Here is a 24,500-nt window from a genome sequence, read left to right on the forward strand (position 1 = left end):
CTCTTCTGAATGACTGGCCTATAGAGTGGCTTTCTGAATCTTTTCCTTTGGGATGTCCCTGTGCTGGGGGCTACTTTCCACTTCTCACCGAAGGGAGTCCCTCGAGGGTCCTGTTCGCCGCTGCGCTCGGGCGGCCCAGCGCCGGGTCTGCCCCCCGGCTCCATCCCCACCCCGTGCAGGACCCCGTCTCCCTAGGAGCCCGCGGCCTCTCAGCTCTCTCCTGCTCTTCTGGTCCGCGATCTCCTCCTTATTTTCAGGCCCAAGGCCACTTCATTTCCTCTCTTGTGAGCTCAGCTGTGCATCTCGGATGGTGTTGATCATATAAAACCCAGCATTTCAACATGCTTTGCTGCAGATGGAGCAACTGCTGTAAACATAAGGAATCTCAACTTTGCACTTAGAAGTCTGTTGCCCTTCTGTAGCCTTCCCCCTGTTTCAGATGTGGGAGGAGGCTGTCCGGTTACCCAGGCTCACACCTTTCCTCCCTTCAGGGCGGACGACACACAGAGGGGCAGCCCTGGAGGTCACAGGCAGATGAGAAGCAGGAGGGAGCGTCCCCTGAGAGCCCCGGGAGGCGTAGCTCAGTGATGGAGCACGTGCTTAGCGTGCACGAGGTCCTGGGTTCCATCCCCAGCCCCTCCAACAACCACCAAAAGGAAAGAGAAAAGAAAAAAAAAAAAGCAAATATCACAATAAAGCGAGTGTCACAAATTTAAGAAAGCGAGTAAGAAAACGCTCGATGACTAGTAACGTTGGTGTGTTTGTCTGCGACACGCATTTACACACGTAACAAAACTGCTGCCTCAAAGCCACTCAGACGCAGGCGACAGCAGTGAGTACAGAAATAATGACAAGTGACACCACGACCCCCCACCTCCCCGAGCCCCCCCCCACCCCGAGTCCAGCCGGCCTCGCAGCAAAGGGAAGGTGAGCATCAGAGCCTGTCATTTCGGGAAACCTGTACAGAGCTGTTCCCAGCCTCGTCCAGAGTCAACAGAATCCACAGCCAGTAAATTAAACGGTTCACACACCAACCACCTGTCTAACTCGCAATTACGGGGGCCCCCAAAATAACCTGGCTTCCTGGGCCGGAAGGCTCTGACGTCAGCAAAGCCTGTCGGTACCCAAAATAACCTCACTGGCGATGCCGGGGCTCAGTTTACCCCGTCTCCCCCGGAGAGTCCAGGAGGCTGGGTGCCTCCCCCGGGGAAGGAAAGGTTCTCCTGACCTCCAAGGCCGGCAGCCCCTCCGATCGTCCCCACCCAACATGGTCTTGCAGACCCTCATCCCAGCAGCTGCCCTCCACCTGACTTTTTCTCTTAGGCTCCTCTTGAATTTTAAAATAAAGTTTGTTTTTTTCTTCTCCAGCATAGGACGTCAGGAAGGCAACTCTTCAGGAAATAATCGCTCATCGCCAAGATCCCTTCTGTCTTTTGGAGCTTGTAGAATAAATGTATAAAAAAAAACTTCCACGCACGGGAAGAGAACCAGATGTGCACGGCGTGGTCGCATTTGTGGCCTCAGCGCACACCCAGCTGACTGGACACACCAGCTTTTCTCTTGTGACTTTGGACTAATTTAAACCACGGGGGCTGATGCAATGTGGCCTCGAGAAAATGAGTCCCTCCAGGGCTTGACTGTCCCATCTGTAAATGGGACGGAGAGTGATCACCCCTCAGGCAAGGAGCCACCAAGGAGACCGCCTGAGGGCAGGGCCTGGCGCGCACTCCAGGCGCAGCAGGTGTGGCAGTCGCAATGCGTTTGTCCTCATTCTGACCCATCATCAGCCTCCAGACAGTCGTACACATTGGCAGGCATGGTCTCTCCCAAGGTGGGTTTCAGTCTGGAGACTTTGAAGGACTTCCCCGGGGAGCCACATCTCCAGGCCTGGAAGTGTGGGGGGAGCCCTGAACAGGGGGGGCTCCCAGGAGGGCGGCCCCGGAGGAGGGGAGGTGGAAATTACTTGCAGATCAGAAAAGCTGCAGGGGGTGGAGGCTCACTGACTCCAGCCAACAGCTCACAGATGCCCGAGCACCAGGCTCAGAGGTCCCGGCCGACTGGGGCCTCCGTTTGGACCCTCCCTCTGATCTGAGTGATGCCCCCATCCTTGGGGGTCTCAGTTCCCAAGTGGAGGGCAGGACTCCGGCCCCGCCCGCTGACAGGTGATGCGGATCCGAGGCAAACGGCCTTCTCACCAGGACGTGAGCTTTGCAGACGCCCACTGGGGAAGGTCCAGAATGTTCTGCAGGAAAGAGCCCTTGACTGGGTTGCACTGCTTCTAAATGCTGCATGTCTCTTGGCCTTACCTCCCGGGTCGGCCTTGCCTCCCCTTTGGGGCTGTTCCCTCCTCGGCCGAGCCCTGCATGGAGCCCCCAGCCCCAACTCCAGCCCCGGGCGGTGCCCCTTCCGCCAGCATTCATCCTGCAGCTGTCCCCTCCACCTGGCGGTTGCTGGGACACGGCTGCATCTCAGCAGTCCGATGTGTCAATCCCAGGGAGGCAGGGAGGTACTGGTGAGAGGGTCTCAGCGTTCGTGGGCGTGTGCCTCCCCTGCCCACCCACCCCAGTGCACCCCTGCCACTTGTCAGCATGCCCTCCATCCCAGAATGCCACCCACGAGTACTGGCATTTATCTGCCATTTCTTCCAGCCCTGGTGGGATGGGCGCTCCTGTCTTCTTTGCATCACCCGGAGACCCAGCCTCAGGTCCCTGCTGGAGTTTCGGATGGACGTCCCTCCCCTCGCTCACTGCTCACGACCCCATCTCACCCCTCCAGCGCGCCCTGGTCCCCCCTGCCCGGGTCGGGGTGGAACGCAGACAGACGTCTCCTCTCAAAGTGCCCTGGACGAATCCCTCATCCAAAACGGGCACCTGCCTCAAACTCTATCAGGTCCCCCCACACGGTCAGTGCCCTGATGAACCCTCTTCAGTGCGTTTTCTGGGCCGACCCTCTTCAGGGCTGGTGAAAAGCAGAGCGTTGACTCATTTCCCTGTAAGGCACGCGTTCTTCTGGGTTCCCGTCTCTCCACGCCGGGGACTCTGTTCCGTCCACGCCTGGCACTTACTAGCTGATCAGTGCCTGTGTGTTCACTGCAATCTGTTGTCTTACACTTGGCTGAGACAGACACGCGTCCATGCTTATACATTGTAAGGATTCCACCACTGCTGAACAGTACAGAAGACTGAAAGAATCCTTATTTTTTATATATATAGATAAAAACTCTCATTACTTTTCTCACGCTTTGAAATTGTTCTGAAAAGTACAACACGCACTTGGCAATGGCTTGATTCGTTGCTCGAAGTCTATGCAAGTGGCTCGCCCAGTGGGCATGTCTTGCTGGAGAGACGTACCCGGACCGGCAGAGCGGGCGCGATGGGGAGACTGGCTCCACGCGGCTTGTCTTCCTGCCTGCTGGCCTGGGTGCCTGCGAGAGGTGGCGGGCGTCCCCTGCAGGGACCCCTGCTGGGAGGCACAGCTCTGTCTCCGATGCCCCCCGTTACGCCCTAGCTCTGGGTCACGGTGTCCCCAAGGGGCAGTGGCTTAAGTGTGACAGTCAGAGCCTTGGTGTCCAGGTGCAGAAACTGGGACAGAGGCTTCCAGCAGGCACGGTGGTTTCTTTGAAGAAGCGAATGAGCCCCATTCCAAGTATCTCAGCTAAACTGGGCCACAGTGGGAGCAGCCCCAGATGGTGCCACAGCCCAGTTACTTCTGGGTTTCACTGTCACATGGAAACACGAGCTTTCCCTTGTCAGCCGCGGGCACGGCTCACCGTGTCCTCTGAGGCAGTCTGGGCCTGGCCGCACCAGGGACTCTGTCTGGGGGAGGTGGGGGCATGTGCAGGCCTGGAGTGTCCCGGCTCAGCCGTCCCTGAGGGAGCGCTGGACGCCTGCGGGCAGCCCTGGGCGCACAGGGCATCAGCCCCAGCGCTGCCCTGGCTCTCTGCCGTCCGCTCAGGCTGCAGGTGGCCCGGCGGTGGTGTAAGGGCAGGCCACGCGGACGCGCCCACCCACAGGGCACCCTGCCTGTCACACTGCCCTTCCGTGAGTTGTCCAAAGGGCACATTATGAGAGGTCTGTTCCAAAACACTACGTGCAGTCATTTCCCATCCTAAGACGAAACACAGGAAGACTCCTGCATCACATGTGTGAGCATGGGAAGGCAGGCTGGCTAGCACTGGAAGCCGAACTGAAGCACCAACAGGGGCCGGAGACGCCTGAGAGACTGGCGTGAGGCCAGGTGTGCGGGGAGGGCACAGGGGACAGCCTGCGTCCCCGTAACCCGAGATGCCACTGCTGCGCCCAACAGCTCCCTCCACGAGGAACCCTGGTGTTGCCACTTCTATTTTGAAAAAGCCAAAATCAAGATGATTTTTTAAGGCACAACCTCCCGATTTTTTAAGGCCATTTCCATGGGAATTAAAATTTGTGGCGAGCTGGCCATTGTTCTGAAAGCTTTACGGGGACTCGCATGGATAATCCTCAGAACCACCTTTCCTATCAAAATAAAGACCAAGCACAGAGACGTGGGCACGTTGCTGAGCTCACAGGCGCTAGTTCAGTGCCAGAATTTAGCGGAGGAGGTGGGGTACCCTCAGCATCCAGGTTCCCTGGGAGACGGCCCCCGATTGTCCAATCAGAAGTGGGACTCCCATCCTCCTGGCTGCCCATTGGTCCGTGCATTCTAGCTGCAGCCAATGGGTGCGTGGCAGGCCCTGGGCCACAGTGACTGGTCCAGAGTGCTCACACAACTGAGCCTGGGTTAGGAGCTTGCTCAGTGCCTAGACTTGCCAGAACCTACACCTTTGCCTGTGGATTAAGCCAGTTTGAGTCGCTCTGTTTGCAGGCAGAAGCATACTGAGTCACCAGCCACCCCCCCCCCACCGCTGGGGTGACATCCAGAAGAATTGAAAGTAGGGTCTCAAAGTGATATGTGCACACCGGGGTTTGCAGCAGCACCACCACGCACAGCCACCCAGAGGCAGGAGCGTCCTAGATGCCCACGGACAGACGGACGGATAAACAAAAGTACATATATGTGTATAATCGAGTCACATTCAGCCTTAATAAGAGGAAGGGAGTCCTGTCTCATGCTGCACAGTGGATGGACCTTGAGGACATTCTACAGAATGAAATCAGTCACTCACAAAAAGACACACAGTGTACGATTCTGCATACATAAGGCTCCTGGAGTAGTTGAATTCAGAGGCAGAAAGCAGAATGCTGGGTGCCAGGGGCTGGGGGAGGGAACGAAGCCAGCTGACGTCTAATGAGTGTGAAGTTGTGGATTGGCACGGTGACAAAGCTCTGGAGACGGAGCTCCCAACAGTGTGATGCACTTAACGTCACCGAGCTGCACACTTAAAAATAGTTATGATGATAAAAGTTCCTGCCGTTGCCCTTTTTAAAAAAAAAAAATCACAGTTAAAAAAAGAAAAAAAAAAGCTTACTTACTGATTCAGTGGCTTATTCCTGCACGGGCTGATCACAAGCCATCAAGGCAGAGCACGGGGGCTGCCAGGCCGTAGGGCAGAGCCCCGGTGCTTCTGCCAGGAAAGCGCAGCCCATGATGTCCCTGCTTAACATGTGGGCCCTGTGTCCTCGGAAGCCGCCGACGACATGGTAACACTGTGGAGATCACACACGCTCATGCCTCTTTAGTGGGAGAAGGAGATGCAGCTGGGAAGAACCTTTCGTCTCCTCTTCAACGTCTGGACAGAGTGAGAAACTGCTCTGGCTGAAAACGCTGTGACCGCTGCCCCCCGCCCCCCGCAACGTTCAACGTGACCATTCAGGTCATCGCTTTGAACTCTTTCCCCATGAGTTACAACAGAGCTTGCCTTCTCACTTCATTTCCAATTTTGGTCATTGAAAATTATATTCTGCTAGCTTTCCCCGTTAGATTGACAGTAAGGCCGCCCAGATAGCGACCATGCATAATGTTTCCTTTGTGCAGACGCTCTCGCGGATCAAAGATGACCACGGAGGCACACAAGGGGACTTCTGAGGGTGCTGGAGATGTTCGCTGTCTTGGTGGTGGGATGGGGGTCTCATGGGTGTACACCAGTGTCGACCCCCGTCAAATGATACACTTTTTTCACGCATCCACAGGGTTTTTGTGTGCCAATTACACAATAGGAAAGCTCTTTAAAAAAAAATTTGGGGAGGGAGGTAATTAGCTTTACTAATTTATTTTTGGAGGAGGGACTGAGGATTGAACCCAGGACCTTGTGTGTGCTAAGCATGTGCTCTACCACTGAGCTATACCCTCCCCCACCCAAGTAAGGCTCTTAAAAAGAGAAAAACAAAATCAAAACACTGCTAATTGCCCTCCATTTTATTCCTGCATTTCAACTTGCAATATCCACGAAGACTTACAATTCCACCTCTATCAGGGACTAAAAATCTCAATTCAAAACCATTTGCTATTATTTTATATTCATGAAACGTCATGAACTGAGTCTTTGCCTACAATATTTCTGTCGTGAGCCCGAGAGCCCTAAGACAGGCCAGTTAGTTGTCCAGGGGGAGGCGATCCAGCCTGGGGACACGCTGCCCTCAGCGGAGTAACACTCAGTTCTTAAGGATGTGATGTGATGGGAGACAGATGTAAAAAGCAGATGTGGTCAGTGACACTTCTGCAGGTGGACGTTTGGGGTCTTCCCGCATAAGAGAGGACTGAGTTGGGGAAAGAAGTGATGGACAGAGATCTTGCACATCAAACAGAAGGGATTAGGCAGAAATGCCCACGAGAGAATCAGGCCGGAGGAACAAATACCCTTTACTTTCCCCCCAGAGCTGTGCTTTCTCTCCTGATTGTGGAAACCGCAGTTTTAAAGGTATCGGCTGCCTTTTTTTCACTTCTGTCCACTTGGAGTCAGGAGCCTGACGATTAAGAGGTAATCACTTTCCCCTTCATCATCCAATTGGAAAAACAGCCCACGAACTATGTCAGCAAACAGATTCCCCGGGGAGGTGGCGGGGGGCACAGTGAGGGGTGAGCTCCTGGTCCAAGAGCCACCCCGGAGGCTCTGACATGTCACAGAGGAGACGGGCTTCCGAGGTCGATCTGACTGAATGACCTGATCGATCACCTGCGGGCCAGACGTGGTGGTCCCACCCTCTGGTCTAGGATCTGAGCTACTAGGAGGCCTTTCTATTCCTTGTTCCCACTTCTTACTCACAGCAAACATACAAAGGTCTGTGTGCTTTTTCACCCTAGTTCCTTCCAAGCCAAAGAAAAAAGTGTATAATAAACACTGGCACTGCGTTCTGATTTAGGTTGCACGTTTGGTTAATTTTTACCCCCGTGCATTGCAGGGCAGGATAAACACTGAACGTGGTGGTCCGTTTAATCGCACGGCTTCCTGGGGAGGGTTTTTGATAGAAAAGTCACCCATTCTGTGCTGCTCTTGGTGACAAACGTGGGAACACAGCCTCATGTCCTTTCTGACTTAAACCCTCGTCTTCACCCAAGTGCTTGAAGTTTCTTGTTGCTCAATCAGGGGGACTTAGAAGGAGCAAAATTATTTTGAGTTTTTTCCACCTGCTCCACACTCCGTGGGTGTGAATGATGAGAGTTAACACACACACACAAACACACACACAAATTCAGAGGGGACAGGAGAAGTGAGGGCTGTGCGAGTGGCTTCATTTCTAGACATCTTACAAACGGTGGTGCTGGTTCAAGACTCCTGGAACACCTGTGTGGTGGGCTCCCCCCTCCTCTCACAACGTTTGGAAGATGTGACGCTAACCCTGTTGTGGAAGACGTCAGCCTGCATATGGACACGTTTGGAATCAGACTGTGCAAGTTACAAACATTGTGAACAAACAGAATCCAATCAAGGACCTAAATGAACACGGTAACTGTGGAACAGGAGCCAGTGATGAGTGCGGCAAACACAGATGTGACACGGGATGGATGATAATGGGTGTGTAGATAAAACCCCAGCCAGTCCTCTGGAGTAGGTTTCCAAGCTGTTTCATCTGTGGGACCTGGAGCATTCGTTCCCCACAAAAGAGGTTTCAGAATTTTCATACAAAAAGTTCAAGATTCCTCAGTGATCTAGTTGGGTGCAGACCCGTCAATGAGGGCTGCTTGATTTGTTAACCATCAGGAAAGGTTAATGACTACAAGTATGTTTTCTTTAAGCATAACTCTTGATAGTGTTTGTCACGTCATGGAGAAAACACACAGACAGGTCTCCTGTTGGCTTAGAAGGCGAATAAATGACCTGCAAGGAGGGACACATTCAGAGGTGAGACAGAAGTGGAAAGCTCCCTGAAATACAAGTGTCTTGAGAAAAAAAAAATTCAACCATGTTAACGTGTCTGGTTCCCGAAGTTTCTGATGCTGGGGAGCACTATGTCATGACACAGACAGATCTCCAGGACCTGGTCGTCGAATGGCCCTGAACTTTACCCAGCCGTATATGAGACCCCCTTGGTGACAAATCCCTGAGGCTGCGTCCTTGGCTAACTTCCTGATTTGGGACATGAGGGGTGCCATGGTCAAGTTCTGCCCCCTACGTAAACGCTTCTTTCTCCATTGAGTTAGTTTCTCCCCACCCCACTCCCAACATCGTCGTCCTCTGTTTTCACTAGCATTTGTTACAGACTTTGGATTCTGTCCGTCCTCTGTTTTCACTAGAGTTTGTTATAGCCTTTGGATTCTGTCTCCTGTCCCCCTCACTAATAATTCTATGAACAACATTGCTTTTCCTCTGTTCTCTGGACTTCTCGCCTTCATTGCCATCTTTCTTCAGTGTAATAGCTACTTCTCATACACATGCTTATGGCTGTAATTATACACAATCTTCCAGTCTTTAATGTCTGGGTCATAAACCCCAATGCTTTCCCCAGCATGTAGGTAAACATTACCTTTTCTTGTTTAGACTTTCCCCGCTTAATGATTTGAGGTCAAATGCTTGCTATTTATCAGACAAAAGTTCTTTATTTCAATGCAAAAAAGAAAAAAAAAAGCTCTTTCTAACTTGTTCTATGTTTGAATAGTTTGTGAGACGTTTATTGTGAGTAGTTTCTGTAACTTTCTGTTTTTTTTTCTTTTTTCACCAACACATGGCACTGAATTAACCAATTGCTCTCCATCTGTATTTCTTTGAGCCCTAGCTTAATTCCAGTATCAGCTGTGATCATTCTGACATCTGTCATTGCTAACAGCGTCCCTGTGATCAAGCAGATGACAGTCATACAAGTAAAAAACACTTAGCTGATTTCTTTTTTTTCCTACTTTGAGCAATAACATTTAAAACATCTTTGGGAGGGACACATGACAGGCCTCTCCAACTCGAATGCAGCTTTGTATGCTAGTAGAAATTTATCAAAGCAAGCAAGCATCTTTTCCGGAACCCTGAATCTTTAACTTGAGTCTTTCTCCACCTGCTCTGTCTGTCTGAGGACGGCTGAAGCACCTGGTTTTCGGCAACTAGATGGGAGAAGGACTCCCTCATTCACAAGGAGGAGCAGCCCACACTCCTGCGTGGATCGGGTTGCTACACCCCTGGGCGTGTCAACCACTGGTGCCAACCTCCAGACTAGCATCTGTCAAATGGAATCATGGCCACATCACAGTAAGTAAAAGCCACGGGCAGAAGCCACGTGCTTCTCACTCTCACAGCCCCCAAAGGCCCCTAGCATCCAGCAGGTGCTGAATGTTTGATGAATGTATGGGTGGATAACCAAATGGGTGATGAATAAAGTGAGAAGAATATTCCTCTTCCTCTGTCCCCTTTTCTTAAGCTCTCTAAATGGAGGGAGAACACAGGAAAACCTGAAAAATACTGACAAAATGGTTGGGTCCTACGGATCCCTATGGGTGGGTTATGTATCTACAGGGCTTGAGCCATGAGTTCCTACATGCTGTGTATTTATTGCTCGCGAGCTTAGGCACTTAATTGTAAAAGGTAGATGGAAAGACAGACAGATACCTAGTTATCGAGACAGATAGACCGTGTATTTCGGTTCTATCCGAACTGACCCCTGGGTCAATTTACGAACACAATCTAGTGTAACTGGAGAAGAGATTCTATACCAGAGTATCAAACAAAAAAGAAATAGGAATTCATGAACCCAAATGAAGCAAGATTCTTAATAAAAACACAGCCATGTCTCAATGAAAAGGGAATTTCAGACAAGGTCAGTATTACCGACCTAGAATTCACTTACAAACGTCTTTACCTCCTACAAGGAAATCCGAACCTCGCTCAAACACATTTATAGGAAAATTCTAAAGAAAGAAGGTCACAGGTGTACACGTGAGCCCTTCTCTGCAGACAGGTAGACGGTCGCCAGAGTCAGGACAGCAGAGGCACGGGGGACAGGCGGAGGTACGGATCCAGGGAGGGGCCGTCCGTCAGAAGCGCTTGGCATGAGAAGGGAATGACGCACAGCAATAAACTGTGGGGGGGAACCAACGAAAGAAAATGAACACAAAGTCTGGCAAAATAAACGCTGCCTCCCTCATCAGCTTCAAGACCCTGGGGATGAAGCCACACAGAGCGACGTATCAGCCAGACCACATCACAACAGTTACTTCCTCTTCCTTCTACTCGCTGTCCATGGCAGTGGTTAAAAGGGCCGATGGACCCATCACAGACAATTCTGTCCCCCCGGGAGAATCACATCATAACCATCACTCCACTCACCGCTGCCTTTCAGGTTGTCCAATAAAATTATTTGGCTCTGATACGAGACCTGAAAGTTCTTGCAGGTGGAGACACTGCCCGGCTGGTTAGGCAAAAGCCACTTCTGACCTCTTGGGGTGGGAAAAGAAAAAATCTAAGGTGCTTTCAGAGCTGCAGGGGAAAACAGACAACCTTGTTTCAGAATCCCCTCAAGCCATCAACCCAACCTTGATCATGAGGATAGTGGTTTACGGAGCTGGAAAGAGGCTCAGACGCCTCCCTCGGGTCCTTGCTCTTTGTCCCGGTGACATGGCGGAGCTTCAGGCTCTGCAAGCCTTGAATGCCAGGGATTAAACTGAAGAACGGTTGTGCCTAAAACCATTTCCTAACAACAGTTTTGAAGATTACTGTCAGGAAGGGAAGGATTGCTCTATAGCCCCTTTGCGCTTTTTAACTAATAAAATGAAATAATGCTATTCAGTAAGAATCCTGTACGGTCCTTTTAAAAATTATTTTATGCCCTTTTTTTCTTTTTTTTGGGGGGTAATAAAGTTTATTTGCTTATTTTCCTATGTTTTTGCTTGTGTGATTATTTACTTATTTATTTTTTAGCAGCGGGACCGGGGACTGAACCCTGGAACAACCTTGTATATGCTAAGCACGCACTCCTACCACGCAGGGCTGCCCTTCCCCTGAACCGTTCTTGAAAAAGCAAGCTCTCCACTTTAAATTTACACGAACCCAGAAAGAAGTTCTTGTAACTCTTGATGTTAAAAAAAAATTGTTTTTTATGCCCAGTCGGAACTTACACTGCAAATTACAGCACCAAGAGGCAGAGACACCTGTTTGATTATTTGTCTCAACTCTGGGGTTGAGCAGTGACTTATGGAAGCCAAGACTAATGTTGCCATCGGTTTTCTTAACTGAATAATTTCACTTCCTTTCAACATTCCTATTTATCTTTGTTATTCCTTTGCGGTGGTAGGCTGGTCAAGGGTTAGTAACCAGATCTTTGGTAAAAGCAAAGGAGATACATAAATAGATAAAAGTTACTGATGGAAAAGGATGGAGAGCACCAAATTTCCAAGAAATAATGAAATACACACTCGTCTTTGTTAGAAATTTTATATAAGCAATTGATTCTCACAGTTGGCTTGTATTAATTTTTTTTTTTGCTTTTATTAATTTTTGCCAAATCATTTTCTCTCTAGTCAATCTACTATTAGCGTTAACAAACACGCATAGTTTTGACGCAAATGTGGACTGATCATTTTTGAAGAAGGAAGATGAAAATGAAGCCATGAAGACATGTTGGAACTCGACCTGTTCGTCAATCACATGAATGGCTTTGCTGAATGGAATAATTGTTTCTGAAAAAAGGAAGAGCCATTCTCCAACTTTTTTTTTTGGGGGGGGGGTTCGATATGCAAGAAGATGTAATGCATTGGCTACTGGAAGGACATGTTTCATTAACTGACCTACATTATTAACATCTCCCAGTCACTCTCTTGCATCTGGACAATGAACCGACACAATCCATCCAGCCCGGCTACGTCCGGGTTGCACCTGCTCCCTATGGGGACACGGTTCATTCCCAGCCATGGATGTCAGTCACTGACCGTGGTGCTGGGAGGAGAGACGCGGTGGCGTGTGCAATATGCTGTTTTCACGGTTACAGATTATTGAACCATATTGATTCAAAATACATACCTAACCTCAAGAATGCAGAAATAGTCAAATGTGGTAAAATAATGAGGGAGTGATGTTTTCAATATCTGTTACCTTTTTAGAAACTTTTTTTTGTTTGTTTTGGGGTGGAGATAATTAGGTTTATTTATGCATCTTTAATTATCATTCTTAATTTTAGTGGAGGTGCTGGGGATTGAACCCAGGACCTTGTGCATGGTAAGCCTACACTCTACCACTGGAGCTACACCCTCCCACCCCGTTACTTTTATTTTTAATATTACTTATTTAATGGTAAGGTCACATAATTTACTCTTTTTTTCTCCTTTTTTTTCATAATTTACTTTTAAATAATGGTTCTATTTAGCAATTGGCTTGCAAAATGTCCAAAAATGTCAACCGTCTGCTCTCACCTGCTGGCGGGAGCCAGGTCCGCTGCACAGCTGCCCCTGCGAGTGTCATGAAATTTTTTTACTTCCCCGTCAAGTCAGGACACTTTATTTACGATTCCGTATCTCGTAAATAAAGAGCTAAAGCATCATTTGCAAAAAGAAATACATTCGTAGGGTTTTTAAACATACTGTGCGCAGTATGTGAGCCTCACTGCTTTATTTCTAAGTAGAATTCAGTCTTTAGTTCATATTGGGCGGATTTAGTGGTTTTCAAGGTGCCATCAAAACAGGCTACGAAGTCAGCTGCATTTGTTTCAAATGCACTTGTGAGTGGGGACAGACTCTGCTCCCACGGCCACCGGTTTCCTTCCTTTTTACGGGAGGCCCCCGCGCTCACCGCCCGCTTCCTGTTTTCCCAGCTTCTGTGTCCCTTCCCGGTTCTCTGGTCGCGGGAAGGAAGGCATCATGTAAACACAAGGCGGGGGCAGGAGAGCTTCCCTGGGCTTGCTTTGAAGGCCACACACCTGCCGGGGGTCCAGGGTGCTCCCACGACACACCAGCCTCCCGAAACTGTGCTTCAGTCCAAGCTTTAGGACTGACTACTCTGGACAACTGACAATTTTTCTTTAGCATCCTTGGTGACAAACTGACAACCAATGAGCTGGAAGCATCATCGCAGTTGTCACAGGGCTGCTTTAAGTCTGCACACTATTTAGAACAGGGGCTGACGGCCCATTTTTCCCTCCCTGTCTTTAAACCCCTCTGCTTGTCACCTTAGACACATATACGCAAGGAAAGCCGGTGTGGGAAAATGCGTAAGGAATCGCCAGCCGTCGGACAGTTTCATTTTCAAAACACAAAAGAAATTGAGAACCTGTAATTTGAGCTCTACACGCAGTGATTTCTGAATCCCCAGGGTCTTGTCTTTGAAATAAGCAGCCGATCACTCGTTCATCGCTTAATGATACGCAAGCACAGCGCATCTTGCAAGCAAACAATTCAGGGCCACCAGCGGGACAGACTCCTCTGTGGTGACCCACAGGGAAGGTTCCACTAAAACCGAAATGGGAGAGCGAGCTGGTTAGACGGTTATGGGGGCCACCCCACACGCACACGGTTCAGGCACACACTTGAAGCATCTGCGTTATGTGATCAGATATCTGGAGGTTAATGCGAAAGCTTGTTAACCAGAAATGGATTAAGCGGGGAGGGTGCAGCTCAAAGTGGCAGAGCGCGTGCTCAGCATGCATCAGGTCCTGGGTTCCACCCCCAGGACCTCCTCTAAAAAAAAAAAAGTAAATAAATAAACCTAATTACTGCCCCCACCGCAAAAAAAAAAATGAGATACAGGATTCCCAAGACTGATAGGCTGAACTCAGTTTACGCATCCTATTCTGTTATTAGCTACTAAGATTATCCAGAAATTGGACCTCCCTGGGTTCGAAATGGGCACGTTCTAATGCCAGGAGCAACGTCTGGCAGTCGCACTGAAACTGGCCCTGGGGACCACGACGCTCCGGTGATTTCTGACCCTCAGGCACATGGCCGTCCGGCTGGATCAGCCACTTGGCCTTCACCTCCGGCACGAAGTCCTCTCTACACCTGTTGGCAGAGTCGTGGGTCCGGAGGACATACCGGACGCTGCATCCCGCGTGCAGTGAACACTGTTGGCGGTTGACACCGCGTGCACCGCCCCCATTTCCCAAAGAGCAGAGTCCCAGGGCTGGCCAGCGGCGTCCACACGCCCGGGAAAGCTGGCTCATCCCAGGGGAACCCCGTTCCTCCCAGGGCCACGGTGGCCCATGAGACGTGAGAGAAACCACGGAGAGCATTTCTGCAGAAAAGACAGTCTCTCTTCTCCTCTCAAAGTCCTGGTGCCGGGATGGGATGCAGGGAACGGCGCCAGCATCCTTGATACCAGCCTGAGGGTGGCGTTAACCCCAAAGATGACACAGGGAAGGGACCCCTCGGTGGCAGCTTGGGGCATCAGTTCACTAGCACTCACGTCCGTCCCACTGGGATTCCCACTCCAGGAGATGAGAGAGTCCCTGAAAAGGTCTGAGATGGGATTTTGGCAGCCTGCATTGGTGGTCTATTGCCTCTGGTCAAATTATCTCAAAGCTCAGGCTTAAAGCAGTAAGAATGGCTGACTGAGGGCCTGGAATCCGGGCACAGCTCAGCCGGCTGCCTCTGGGCCGCGGCGCCGACCCGGGAGGGCTGTGGTCTCACCTGCAGGCCCGACTGGGGAGCTCGGCGTCCGGGGTCCGTCGGCGGCTGCGGGCAGCTCTCTGCTCCCGCAGGCAGAGGACTGAGGGCCTCAGATCCTCGCTGGCTGTTGGCTGGAGGCTCCCTCCCTCCTGGCCCCGTGGGCCTCCCCACAGAGAAGATCCCAGCCTGGCTTCTGGTGGGTGACGAGTCCAGGCGGAAGCCACAGACTTTCTCAAACCCAGTCTCAGACGTGACAAGCGATGCAGACTCTGTCTACCGAGTGGCTCAGACTGGGGACGTGGCACGTGCAGGTGTGTGTCCTACGTGTGGGAGGAAGGGATAAACACCTGGAGGGTGAGACGAAGGGGTGGGAGGCACGCCAAAGACGGGTCCCTGGGATGGGCGTGGGGGGAGCATGGAGAGCCCCATCCCTGTGCAGAACGCGCCTCCATCTGGTCCCCCAAGGTGCTGGAGGGAGGCCGTGGACTGGTGGCCTCTTCGAGCCAGGCAGACACGAGGGGACCGTCATTTGATCTCCACTAACTGCAGACTGTATTTTGGTTCAAAAAGAGTCCAGGAGTCCCAGAGAAATGTGGCAGTGGTGCAGAACACACAGTGTCCTCCGATGTCCCTCTGCCCCAGGTAAATACTGTCTTAGTGACCAGGAGTCAAGTGCTGGTAACACTTTAGGCGTAAAAATGGGACGGAGGGGCTGTCCCTGGGGAAGGACCTGAGGTCCAGCTGGCTCCCAGGTCGGCTGGCAGAGGGCTGGTTCTGGACGGGGGTGCGGGCAGCAGTGACCAGCAAAGCCACGGGGATGGGGACAGGACAAGACCCTCCAGAGGTGGGGGGCGGGGGCAGGAATGGAAAGTTCTGGGCGGGGAGGGATCGGAATTGAGGGTGTGGCATCGGGGACCAATTTCACGTCTTACCACCTCACACCTGTGTCCACATCCACCGTCTGTGGGCTGCTTGGCTCTTTTTAATCTTATCTTCGGCTATGCTTACGGGGTGTTCAAGAGAATGCATTTTACCTCCTTGTGACAACGCAAGCGGGACAAATAACAGTGAAGGCGCAAAGCGCGAGGTGGGCAACGGGGCTTGGGGCGCCGTGGGAGAGAGTGCAGGGGTGGCGCCGCAAAGGTGAGGGTCAAAGATGCCCCAGTGTGAATTCCCGCTGCCCCCTGCTCTGTACCGGGACTTGGGGGCCAGTGACATCACCGTCCTGGCTCAGTTTGCGCCCAAACCCAGCGCTGCCGGGTGGGCGGAGCCAGCTCACCCCTGGCCCTCCAGGTACCCAGGTCTGGTCTCTGTCACGAACACCCTGTGTCTTGCACAGGGAGCCCGGGTCTCACATTGCACTCGGGAGGAGACACACGCACTGCACACTGCACACACCTTCGGACACAGGGAGCCAGGTGGGAGGGCAGGTGCGATGCCCGGCGAGGGGCGGAAAGTCGCATCCAGCCACCTACCGCTCCCCTGTGACCGGTGACTTCAACCTTCTGTAAAAAAAAAAAAAAAAATCTAAAACCAAATGACCACCCAGGACTTTTCCGTCCTTAACCTTTGGAAAGACCTGAATGAAATCAAGGAAGGCAGAGTGCCTTCCGCCTGGGTGGGCAGGCAATCCCAGCCTTTCCCAGCTTTTGACGCTGCCGAGGATGTCAGGCTGGTCCTGCTAACGAGGTGGATAAAATCTCCGAGCCGGACGCATTCGTGTCTGGCGCACACGCAGCCAGGAGAGACGCAGGGAGCAGGAGGAGGGGAGACGTCTGCGGGGGTCTGACCCTCACGGGGCCTCCTCTCTGCTCCTCCTGTCTTTCCATGCTCTTTCCTGGCGTTTCTTGGTTTGTGTGAGTCGGGGAGAGACGGGGAGAGAGGAGGGAAGGTGCCTTGTGACCCGGGCAGGACAGAGGACGTCCTGATGACGTGCATCTGCCGAATGAAGGCGTGGACAGAACAGACCCGTGACCCCAGGGGCACGAGGTGGCAATAGAGCCTCCAGGTTTCATTCCGTCTATGGCTTGCTCCATTTTTCCGCTCAGCCCTCTTTTTGCAGGTCCCCAAGGGCAGGGTTGGGATCTGTTTTTGCACCACTTGCAAAGACCCAGAAGGGAGCTCTGCCTCTGCAGGCGCAGCCTTTGAATGCAGCCGATCTTGTCCAACGGTCTCTCCAGCCGACGCCGCACGCTGACACTGCCCCCCCAAACACAGGCAGGCCCGGCGGGGAGCCAGGGTCCCCGGTTTGCGTAAGGTCAGGGGTGGGAAGGTCCTCGGGCCTGGCTCTCCCATCCAAAGCTCCTGGGCTGTGGCCACTCTCCGCTGTCAAAGGCCACCTTTCCCCACTCAGCCGCTGCCCCCTCTCTGGCTCCCCGGGGAGGAGGATCCGCGGTGACAACTGTGGCCACGAAAGAGGTCGCTGAAAGCTCACGGCCTTGGCGTGAGGGGCTTAAAGAGCCTCGGCTACATCTTTCTGCCCTAATCTGTCTAAGCCCCAATTTCTGAACACCCTGTACAACTCATTTGCATCCGGACGCCTCTCCAACGTCAAGATGACCAAACATCATTTAAGGATGGAAGGGACGTCTTTGTGAAAAAAAAAAGAGAAAGAGAATGAATTGAGATGATTTTGCCCAGAGAAAGTTGACAAAGGATTCAAAGATCATCTTCTTTACCCAGAAGCTGGCAGCCAGCTGGCCGTCACTTGCAAAGAAAATTAAAAAGAAAAAAAAGAAAGATCACGTGGTCCGATGGTGGGAAAGTGTGAACTTCCCAACCAGACGGCTGCCTGTCTCGCGTGGGTGCCCGCGGCTCCCTGGGCTGAATGCGGGGGGACACAAGGCTGTCGGGAAGGCCAGCCCGGGACGGCACCCGCTTTTTCAGGAAGCGCCCCTGCAGGGCCGAGGCTCCCTGAAGGAGGTGAGGATGCGCACGGGATTGAGCACAGAGGATGCTCTCGGGCACCTGTTACACGCGCACCTGCGTGGACAACACTGAGCCGCCTGGAGGCGGGAGGCTGTGTGCACGGCTGGTTAAAGGCCACAAGAAGCAAGGAAGAAGGCCTGATCTCGGACACAGTGTGACAAGGACCGGAAACAAATGAAGCCTTTACTTCTGGCTACCGCGAGGCTCAAATCAAGCCGTTCCCCCTGCTGCTCCTCCGCCCGCCCTTCTGCAGGGCAGCGGTTCTGACGCTTGGCCACGGGCCGGATGGTTCAGATTCTGATCTGTCGGTGTCCCCAGCTCTGGGGACAGCTCGCCTTCCCATCCACAGCTGGCCCGAGGGAGCCCCCCCTGCACTCAGGTGGTTGCCGGGCAGATCGAGCTGGTGTGGCATTCTGAGGGTCCTTGTCATCTGGGGAACGTGAGCTCCACCCACACGACACGGTCCTGGCGGTGATCTAACCAGCGTCTGAATGATGGATGGCTTAAGTCAGTTTTTAACAGGTCGCTGCGTGGCATTCAGTGCAATCGGACACACTGCGTTGCGCGTGTAGGAAGAACACACACACGTACCCCACCCCCCGAGGCAAGACGGAAAGTCTGGAAACGCAGCCCCGACACCAGACACGGGAGGGAGGGGCCGTGACACACGGGGAGGGAGGGAGAGGCACGTACGTGTGGGTCTCGGGTCGGAGGCCAAGGATGCAGCGCCTGTCCCGGAGCATCCCGGCAGCCCGGCCTCGGCGGCAGGAGGAGGGTAGGGCGGGGGCGGGGGGAGCTCTAACTGGGGGGGGCCCCGGGCAGCGCCTCTGGGGGGCTTCTGTGGCACCTGCCGGCCGACACCTACGTGGAATCAACAGGGTCACTTCAGAAGGGAAGCCCGGGACTCCCCACCCCACGACCCACCGCAGGCTCGTGGCCATCCCTCACCCACGCCGCGAGCGCCGCCCGGCTTCGGACGCACACGGCCCGGCACCTGATGCAGCCACAGCGTGGACCCCATCCAGCCTCACTCAGCACCAAACCCAGCCGCACCTGGAACAACGTTCAGCCGCACCTGGAACCACATCCAGCCTCACCTGGAACCACATCCAACCTCATGGCACCAAACCCAGCCTCACCTGGAACCACATCCAGCCTCACCTGGAACCACATCCAGCCTCAGCCAGAACCAAATCCAACCTCATGGCACCAAATCCAACCTCACTCAGCACCAAACCCAGCCTCACCTGGAACCACATCCAGCCTCACCTGGAACCACATTCAACCTCACCTGGAACCACATCCAGCCTCACCTGGAACCACATTCAACCTCACCTGGAACCACATTCAACCTCACCTGGAACCACATCCAGCCTCACCTGGAACCACATTCAACCTCACCTGGAACCACATTCAACCTCACCTGGAACCACATCCAGCCTCACCTGGAACCACATTCAACCTCACCGGGAACCACATTCAACCTCACCTGGAACCACATCCAGCCTCACCTGGAACCACATTCAACCTCACCGGGAACCACATCCAGCCTCATCCAGAACCAAATCCAACCTCATGGCACCAAAACGAACCTCACCCAGAACCAAACTCACCCTCACCCAGCACCAAATCCAACCTCGGCCAGAACCAAAGGCAACCTCACTCATCAGCAAAATCAAGCACACCCGGAACCGAGCCCAACCTCACTCAGCACCATGTCCAACTTCCTTCCTGCTTTAAGGTTTTCTATACGTAGTGTCCCATCCTGGGGCCATCCTGAGAATGACTGCCCGCTTGGCGTTCGCTTCTGGGAGGCACAACTATTTTTAAACGCTGGTCCTCAAATGATTATTAAAAGCTCCCTGAACAGCTCTGTCAGTTAAAAGGAAGTCCCTTTTTTCATGTTGGTCTTTTTCATGTTCATGGGTTTCTTTTCAGATTATTCTTGCTTAGACCTATGACCTCGTGTGACCCCAATAAACACTAATTTACAGCATCAGCTTCTTTCATTGTTTTGGGTAACAGTTTTCAAACTGCTTTGAGCTGGAGAGTTAAGGGTGGTGCCCCCCAACCCCAGCCTGCCTCTCAGACCACCAGGGCGGCCCTCTGTGATCTGTTTACACGCTGGGGGTCCATTTACAATTGTATTCGCAGAGCAAATGATGTGAATTACAAGGGTGATACGCTGTGCTATTATTTCTCGTAAAAATACTTTCTTGCAGCTCTAATGTCTAGAATCTTCTAGGAACGAATGGATTCCATGTTTCATGCTTTTCATCAGGTCATTAATAAAAATACTAAGAGACATCATTTGTCCATCAAGAGATAGATCCATGCCTTCCTTCTCCTGGTCACAGTTCTTTTGACATGGAAAAATATTAATGTCTCCATCTTTACGTGTTGTTTGCTCCGTCAAGGGGAAATCAGCCAAGGATGTCTGATTGGGTGTGACTTGCTTGGCCCAGGTTAGCACCTGACACGAGAGAGCATTTCCAACAGAAGGCAGGGGAGGGAGAGGCTCTCTGCCAGAAATTTTACTTTTGTTTATCAAGACATCTGGGTCAAGACCCAAATCCAGCCAGCTCCAGTGTAATTTTAGTGCTAATTCCAAAAAAATTTTTTTATTAGTATCTCCAGGTGTCTGAATAGAAAAAGGAGCTCAGAAAATATATTTTTGTGTGTGTGTGGTTAGGAGCTACTTTTCTTTAATTATTATCTTTCGACCTAAAAGCCAAGACTTTGGTTAAAAGCTCTGCCTGTGGTTTTAAATCATGGGGATTTTTGATGGGGATGGAGGTCTGCCTTGCATGGCCACCGAGACTCCTGACCTCAAAAACGACTCAATTGAATGGTGCAATTAAAGCAATCCAATAAGGCTTCAAATACACTTTTTCTGCAATATATTAATTCCTTTAAAGTCATGTAGTGGCAAGGTGTGGTTTAAAAAAACCACTATTAGCTTTGTCCACGGATGTAAGCTGTCCAGAGTTACCCAAGGTAAGTTTGATGTTGAATGAAGTTTAAATTAAAAAAAAATTGTATTTTAAGTGTATTTCTCAAAGCACAAGGGTCTGCAACTTGAGGGAGCTCTCAAAAATTATTCAAAGTGATTTTCTGGAGGAAATCATAAATAGAAATTTATGGATTAGAGACGGACCCTTGAAGGGTCCCTCCCACCTACAGCTTCTCTCAGTCGCATGTTCCTTAGGGAGAGAATTGCCCTTACAGTTTCAATTTTTCAGGTTTAAATTGCCTCCCTCCCTTCTCCTGCGACCCCCGTGAGCACCAGCTGCCCCACACCCAGGCCAGGCCCTCCCAGCACGTCGCACACACACACTCGGTCCTTCAAGGCTGAATCGGGAGGTCCTTGCTGGGATTGAGATGGGCTGTCCGGCCCGGAGGTGGTCAGGACTCAACCACGTCCACACTTAACCGCTTAACAGGGGTGCGTCTTACAGTTTGCACGAGGAACTCGAAATCTGAGGGTCGTCAGCCGTTCACGGAAAGAGTGGGGAGACAGCTTGCAAGACAGAATGGGGGTCTCGTCGCGAAAAATGATAAAAGGACAACCAGGTTTACTTTCATGAGCTACTGGTCCCGTCTCCTTCAAATCGGATGGTTTGGGAAGGAGTTTGCAACTGACGTGAAATTTAGACCACAGCTCCTTAGAAAAAATCGGTCCCCGGACTGCGAAATGCTAAGACATTAAAAGCGAGGTCCTGACCAGTGGAAAAATGCTTCAAACAGCCCAGGGGCTCTGATGAGAGTTTTAGACCCTATTACTGCAACCAGTCATCCTTGGGGGCTGCAGCCATCAGGTCAGAGGCTGCCCGGGAGGCTGACTGGCCCTGGCCGTGGCCTTGAAGGGCTCCCGTGATGGCGACGCCTGTGCACGTACGTCAGGGGTACGTCTCAGGCAACCTCTGCTCGTCAAGGGTGGCTTCTGTCCCTACATAAGTGAACTCGTGAACACTGATTTTCCAATAAAAGCGGCCACCTCCGGCTCGGGGACCTCCAGCACTTCTGTCTCCTTCCCCCGCAGCGCGAGGGGCCGGGGTTGCGCGATCGCACAGGTCTCTGCTCACAGACACAGGCTGATGGCGCCCTCTTTAATGCGGGTTCTCTTTTTCTCAAGGAATATCTTCTATTAAAAGCTATCCAAGTGGAGATCAGTTCTGAACAGGGAGCTCAAAAAATGACAGCAGCCTTGCCACCACCTGATCCATAAATCCCTGGGGTCTGGGTGTTTTCACTCCAGTATCCACAGGCAACCTCCTGGAACCCACCTTCTCCCATTCGGGGGACACCCGCCTGCCACACATCCACGAGCACTGGCTCTCCATCACTCGCGCTCTCCGACGCCTTGACGTCCCCTCCTCGCCGTCCCCACCAGCCCGCCTTCTAAACGCCCACCTCACGCCTGGAGCGTGCGCCTGCGGGATGCTCCGGGACTCCCAACGGTTCATTTCCAGACTTTCTTTCGCCTAAATATTTCCCGGGTTAATGGCATGGCAGAGGAGGCCACCGCGGGGGTGAGTAGCCGTGCAGCGATGCCAGGCCACAGCAAGCACCCGGGGCGTGCGTGCTGCACGCTCACTCACCCGTCCTGCCCTTCCGGCCCTCCTCCCTGTCCTCCGTGCGCGCGGGCACCAGCGGGCTGGGCGGTGGGGGCTGCGGTGGAGGGGGGGCCGGCGCCCGCCTCTTCTTCTTCTGAAAGTCAGCCTGGGACCCCAGAGACACCTGCGAAGCACAAAGAAGGACCAGCAGTCAGCGTGAGGGCAGCTCTGCGCGGGGACAAGGGTAGCATGGTGGCGGGGGCGGGGAGGGGCTGGCAGGTGGCCAGTCCCCTTCTGGGGCCCCTGGGTGGGCGGTGGGGGTGGTGGAGGGCTTGTAATGTGCCCAGCAGTGCCCTGAGGTGGTCCAGGATGCTCAGAGGCACCCCCAAGCCCCCCACACGGCAGGGGCTGGGGCTCCGGGCAAATCAGAAGAGCAGGAAGTTTCCCCTCAGTGTAAGTATGAAGCAGGGGTCCCTTAGCCCTGACTTAGGTGCAGAAATCTTCCTGCTGGAAGCTTTACCTAGGGCCCAGGAATGTGTGCCCACGCAAAGGACGGACAGACAGGGCAGCTCAGCCATCACCCGTGGCCTTCCCCTTCTCTCCTGCCTCTGCACGTGCCCAGGCGGCCAGGACTGACAACCATCCACAGGCTGCAGGACATTCGTCAGCAGAAGGGACGTCGCGCTCCCACCTGGCGCAGCCACCCAGCTCAGCCACCACCAGCACAGAGCCCCTCAGGGCAGCCAGTCAGCACTGAGCAGGTCCGACGGTGGAGGCTGGAGCCCCTGACTCCAGGTCTGTGTTTCTGAAAGTCTGCCTCCCCCTCCTCTCCTCCTTCTGACCGTTTTCATCCATCCACACTCAGGGCTGAAGACGCACTCAAAGGCCACCGTGTTCCGTACAGAGTATGTGCAAGTGATGACAGGGTGCTGGGTTCCTGCCCCGGGGGTGGGGCGGGGCTCTCAGCCAGCCTTGGGCCTCCCTCTAGTCCGAGCAGGTCCCGATCCTTCAAGAGCTCAACCTGGGAGGGGTGCGGCCAACCCCACCTGCCAGGCTGTCTTAGCGCTCCTGTTGGAGCTCCTTGGTTTATTCGCTCAGGCACACAGCACGTGCCCTGGCTCTTCCCAGGGACAGTGACCTCATGGGCTGGACCTGGTGTTTCATGTAGGGGTGTGTGTGTGTGGCATCTCCTTTTCAAATGCCATCAGTAACACATATCTAATGCAAAAAATTTTTTTTAAATTATCAAAGGAAGGAAAAAAAACCCCTTAATTGACACTCAGATTACTAGTAGTTGGCATATATTTTTCTGGCTTTATGTTTTCTTTTGGGATGTCCTTTTCTGAAGGGGGGTAATTAGGTTTACTCATTTAATGGAGGGACTGGGGGCTGAACCCAAGACCTCGTGCATGCTAAGCACGCGCTCTCCCCCTGAGCTGCACCCTCCCCCCACCCAACATATGTTTCCTTTTAACTGTCATTTTTAAAAAAAATCTTTCCATCACAACATATTATCACCACCTCTGACACCATTAAAATCCTGTGTTTTACGAAAAACAGGGACATAAGAAAAAGGCAAGCAGTTCCACCAAGCTCAGAGCCAAACCACTGACTCCCAGTCCACGGCCCCGCTCCGGCAGCAACTAATTGAAACTCTTTTACTTTTGGCTTTTCCTCTATTTTTCTACGTAATTAAGCTTATTCTGTGACTTCTTGATGTTCCCTTCCTATTCCAGAAGTTCTCTGAGACACATGCACCTTCCCCCCTAAAACTTTTCCTCCCCAATTAAAAAAAGATTACAGCCCAAGATTAAATTAACCTTCCCTATTTAGTTATGCATATATAGTTGTAACAGATTTTATTAAGAATGTAAAACAAATTTCCCGCAAGAGGAATTTTCTCCAGCCGAGATGTATAATGTGCAGTTTGTTACATTTTCTTTCTAGATTGACTTTTTTTTTCCCCCAAACTTGGTAACTGATTTCTTTTCTCACTGAGTTTCCCGGAAATTCCTTTCCTCCGCCCACATTTTTTTTTCCTTTGTTTCCTGCATCCAGTGCCTTTTTTTAAAAAAAAATCACTTCTTC

General features: G+C 52.2%; 1 protein-coding gene across 7 annotated transcripts in view; it reads right to left on the reverse strand.

The window, feature by feature from the left end:
- Positions 1-24,500, reverse strand: part of COBL (cordon-bleu WH2 repeat protein) — a 151,075-nt gene that overhangs the window by 22,970 nt on the left and 103,605 nt on the right. For 5 of the 7 annotated variants that reach the window (XM_072955491.1, XM_072955489.1, XM_072955490.1 and 2 more), the window contains 2 exons: positions 22,458-22,596; positions 18,550-18,717 (listed from right to left, as the gene is read on the reverse strand). In XM_072955491.1, the coding sequence (XP_072811592.1) occupies positions 18,550-18,717; positions 22,458-22,596 (307 nt within the window). The remainder of the gene's footprint in view (positions 1-18,549; positions 18,718-22,457; positions 22,597-24,500) is intronic. The other 2 variants (XM_072955493.1, XM_072955492.1) reach the window with 1 other exon arrangement.

The sequence above is a fragment of the Vicugna pacos genome, chromosome 36 (assembly GCF_048564905.1).
Source record: "Vicugna pacos chromosome 36, VicPac4, whole genome shotgun sequence".
NCBI lineage: Eukaryota > Metazoa > Chordata > Mammalia > Artiodactyla > Camelidae > Vicugna > Vicugna pacos.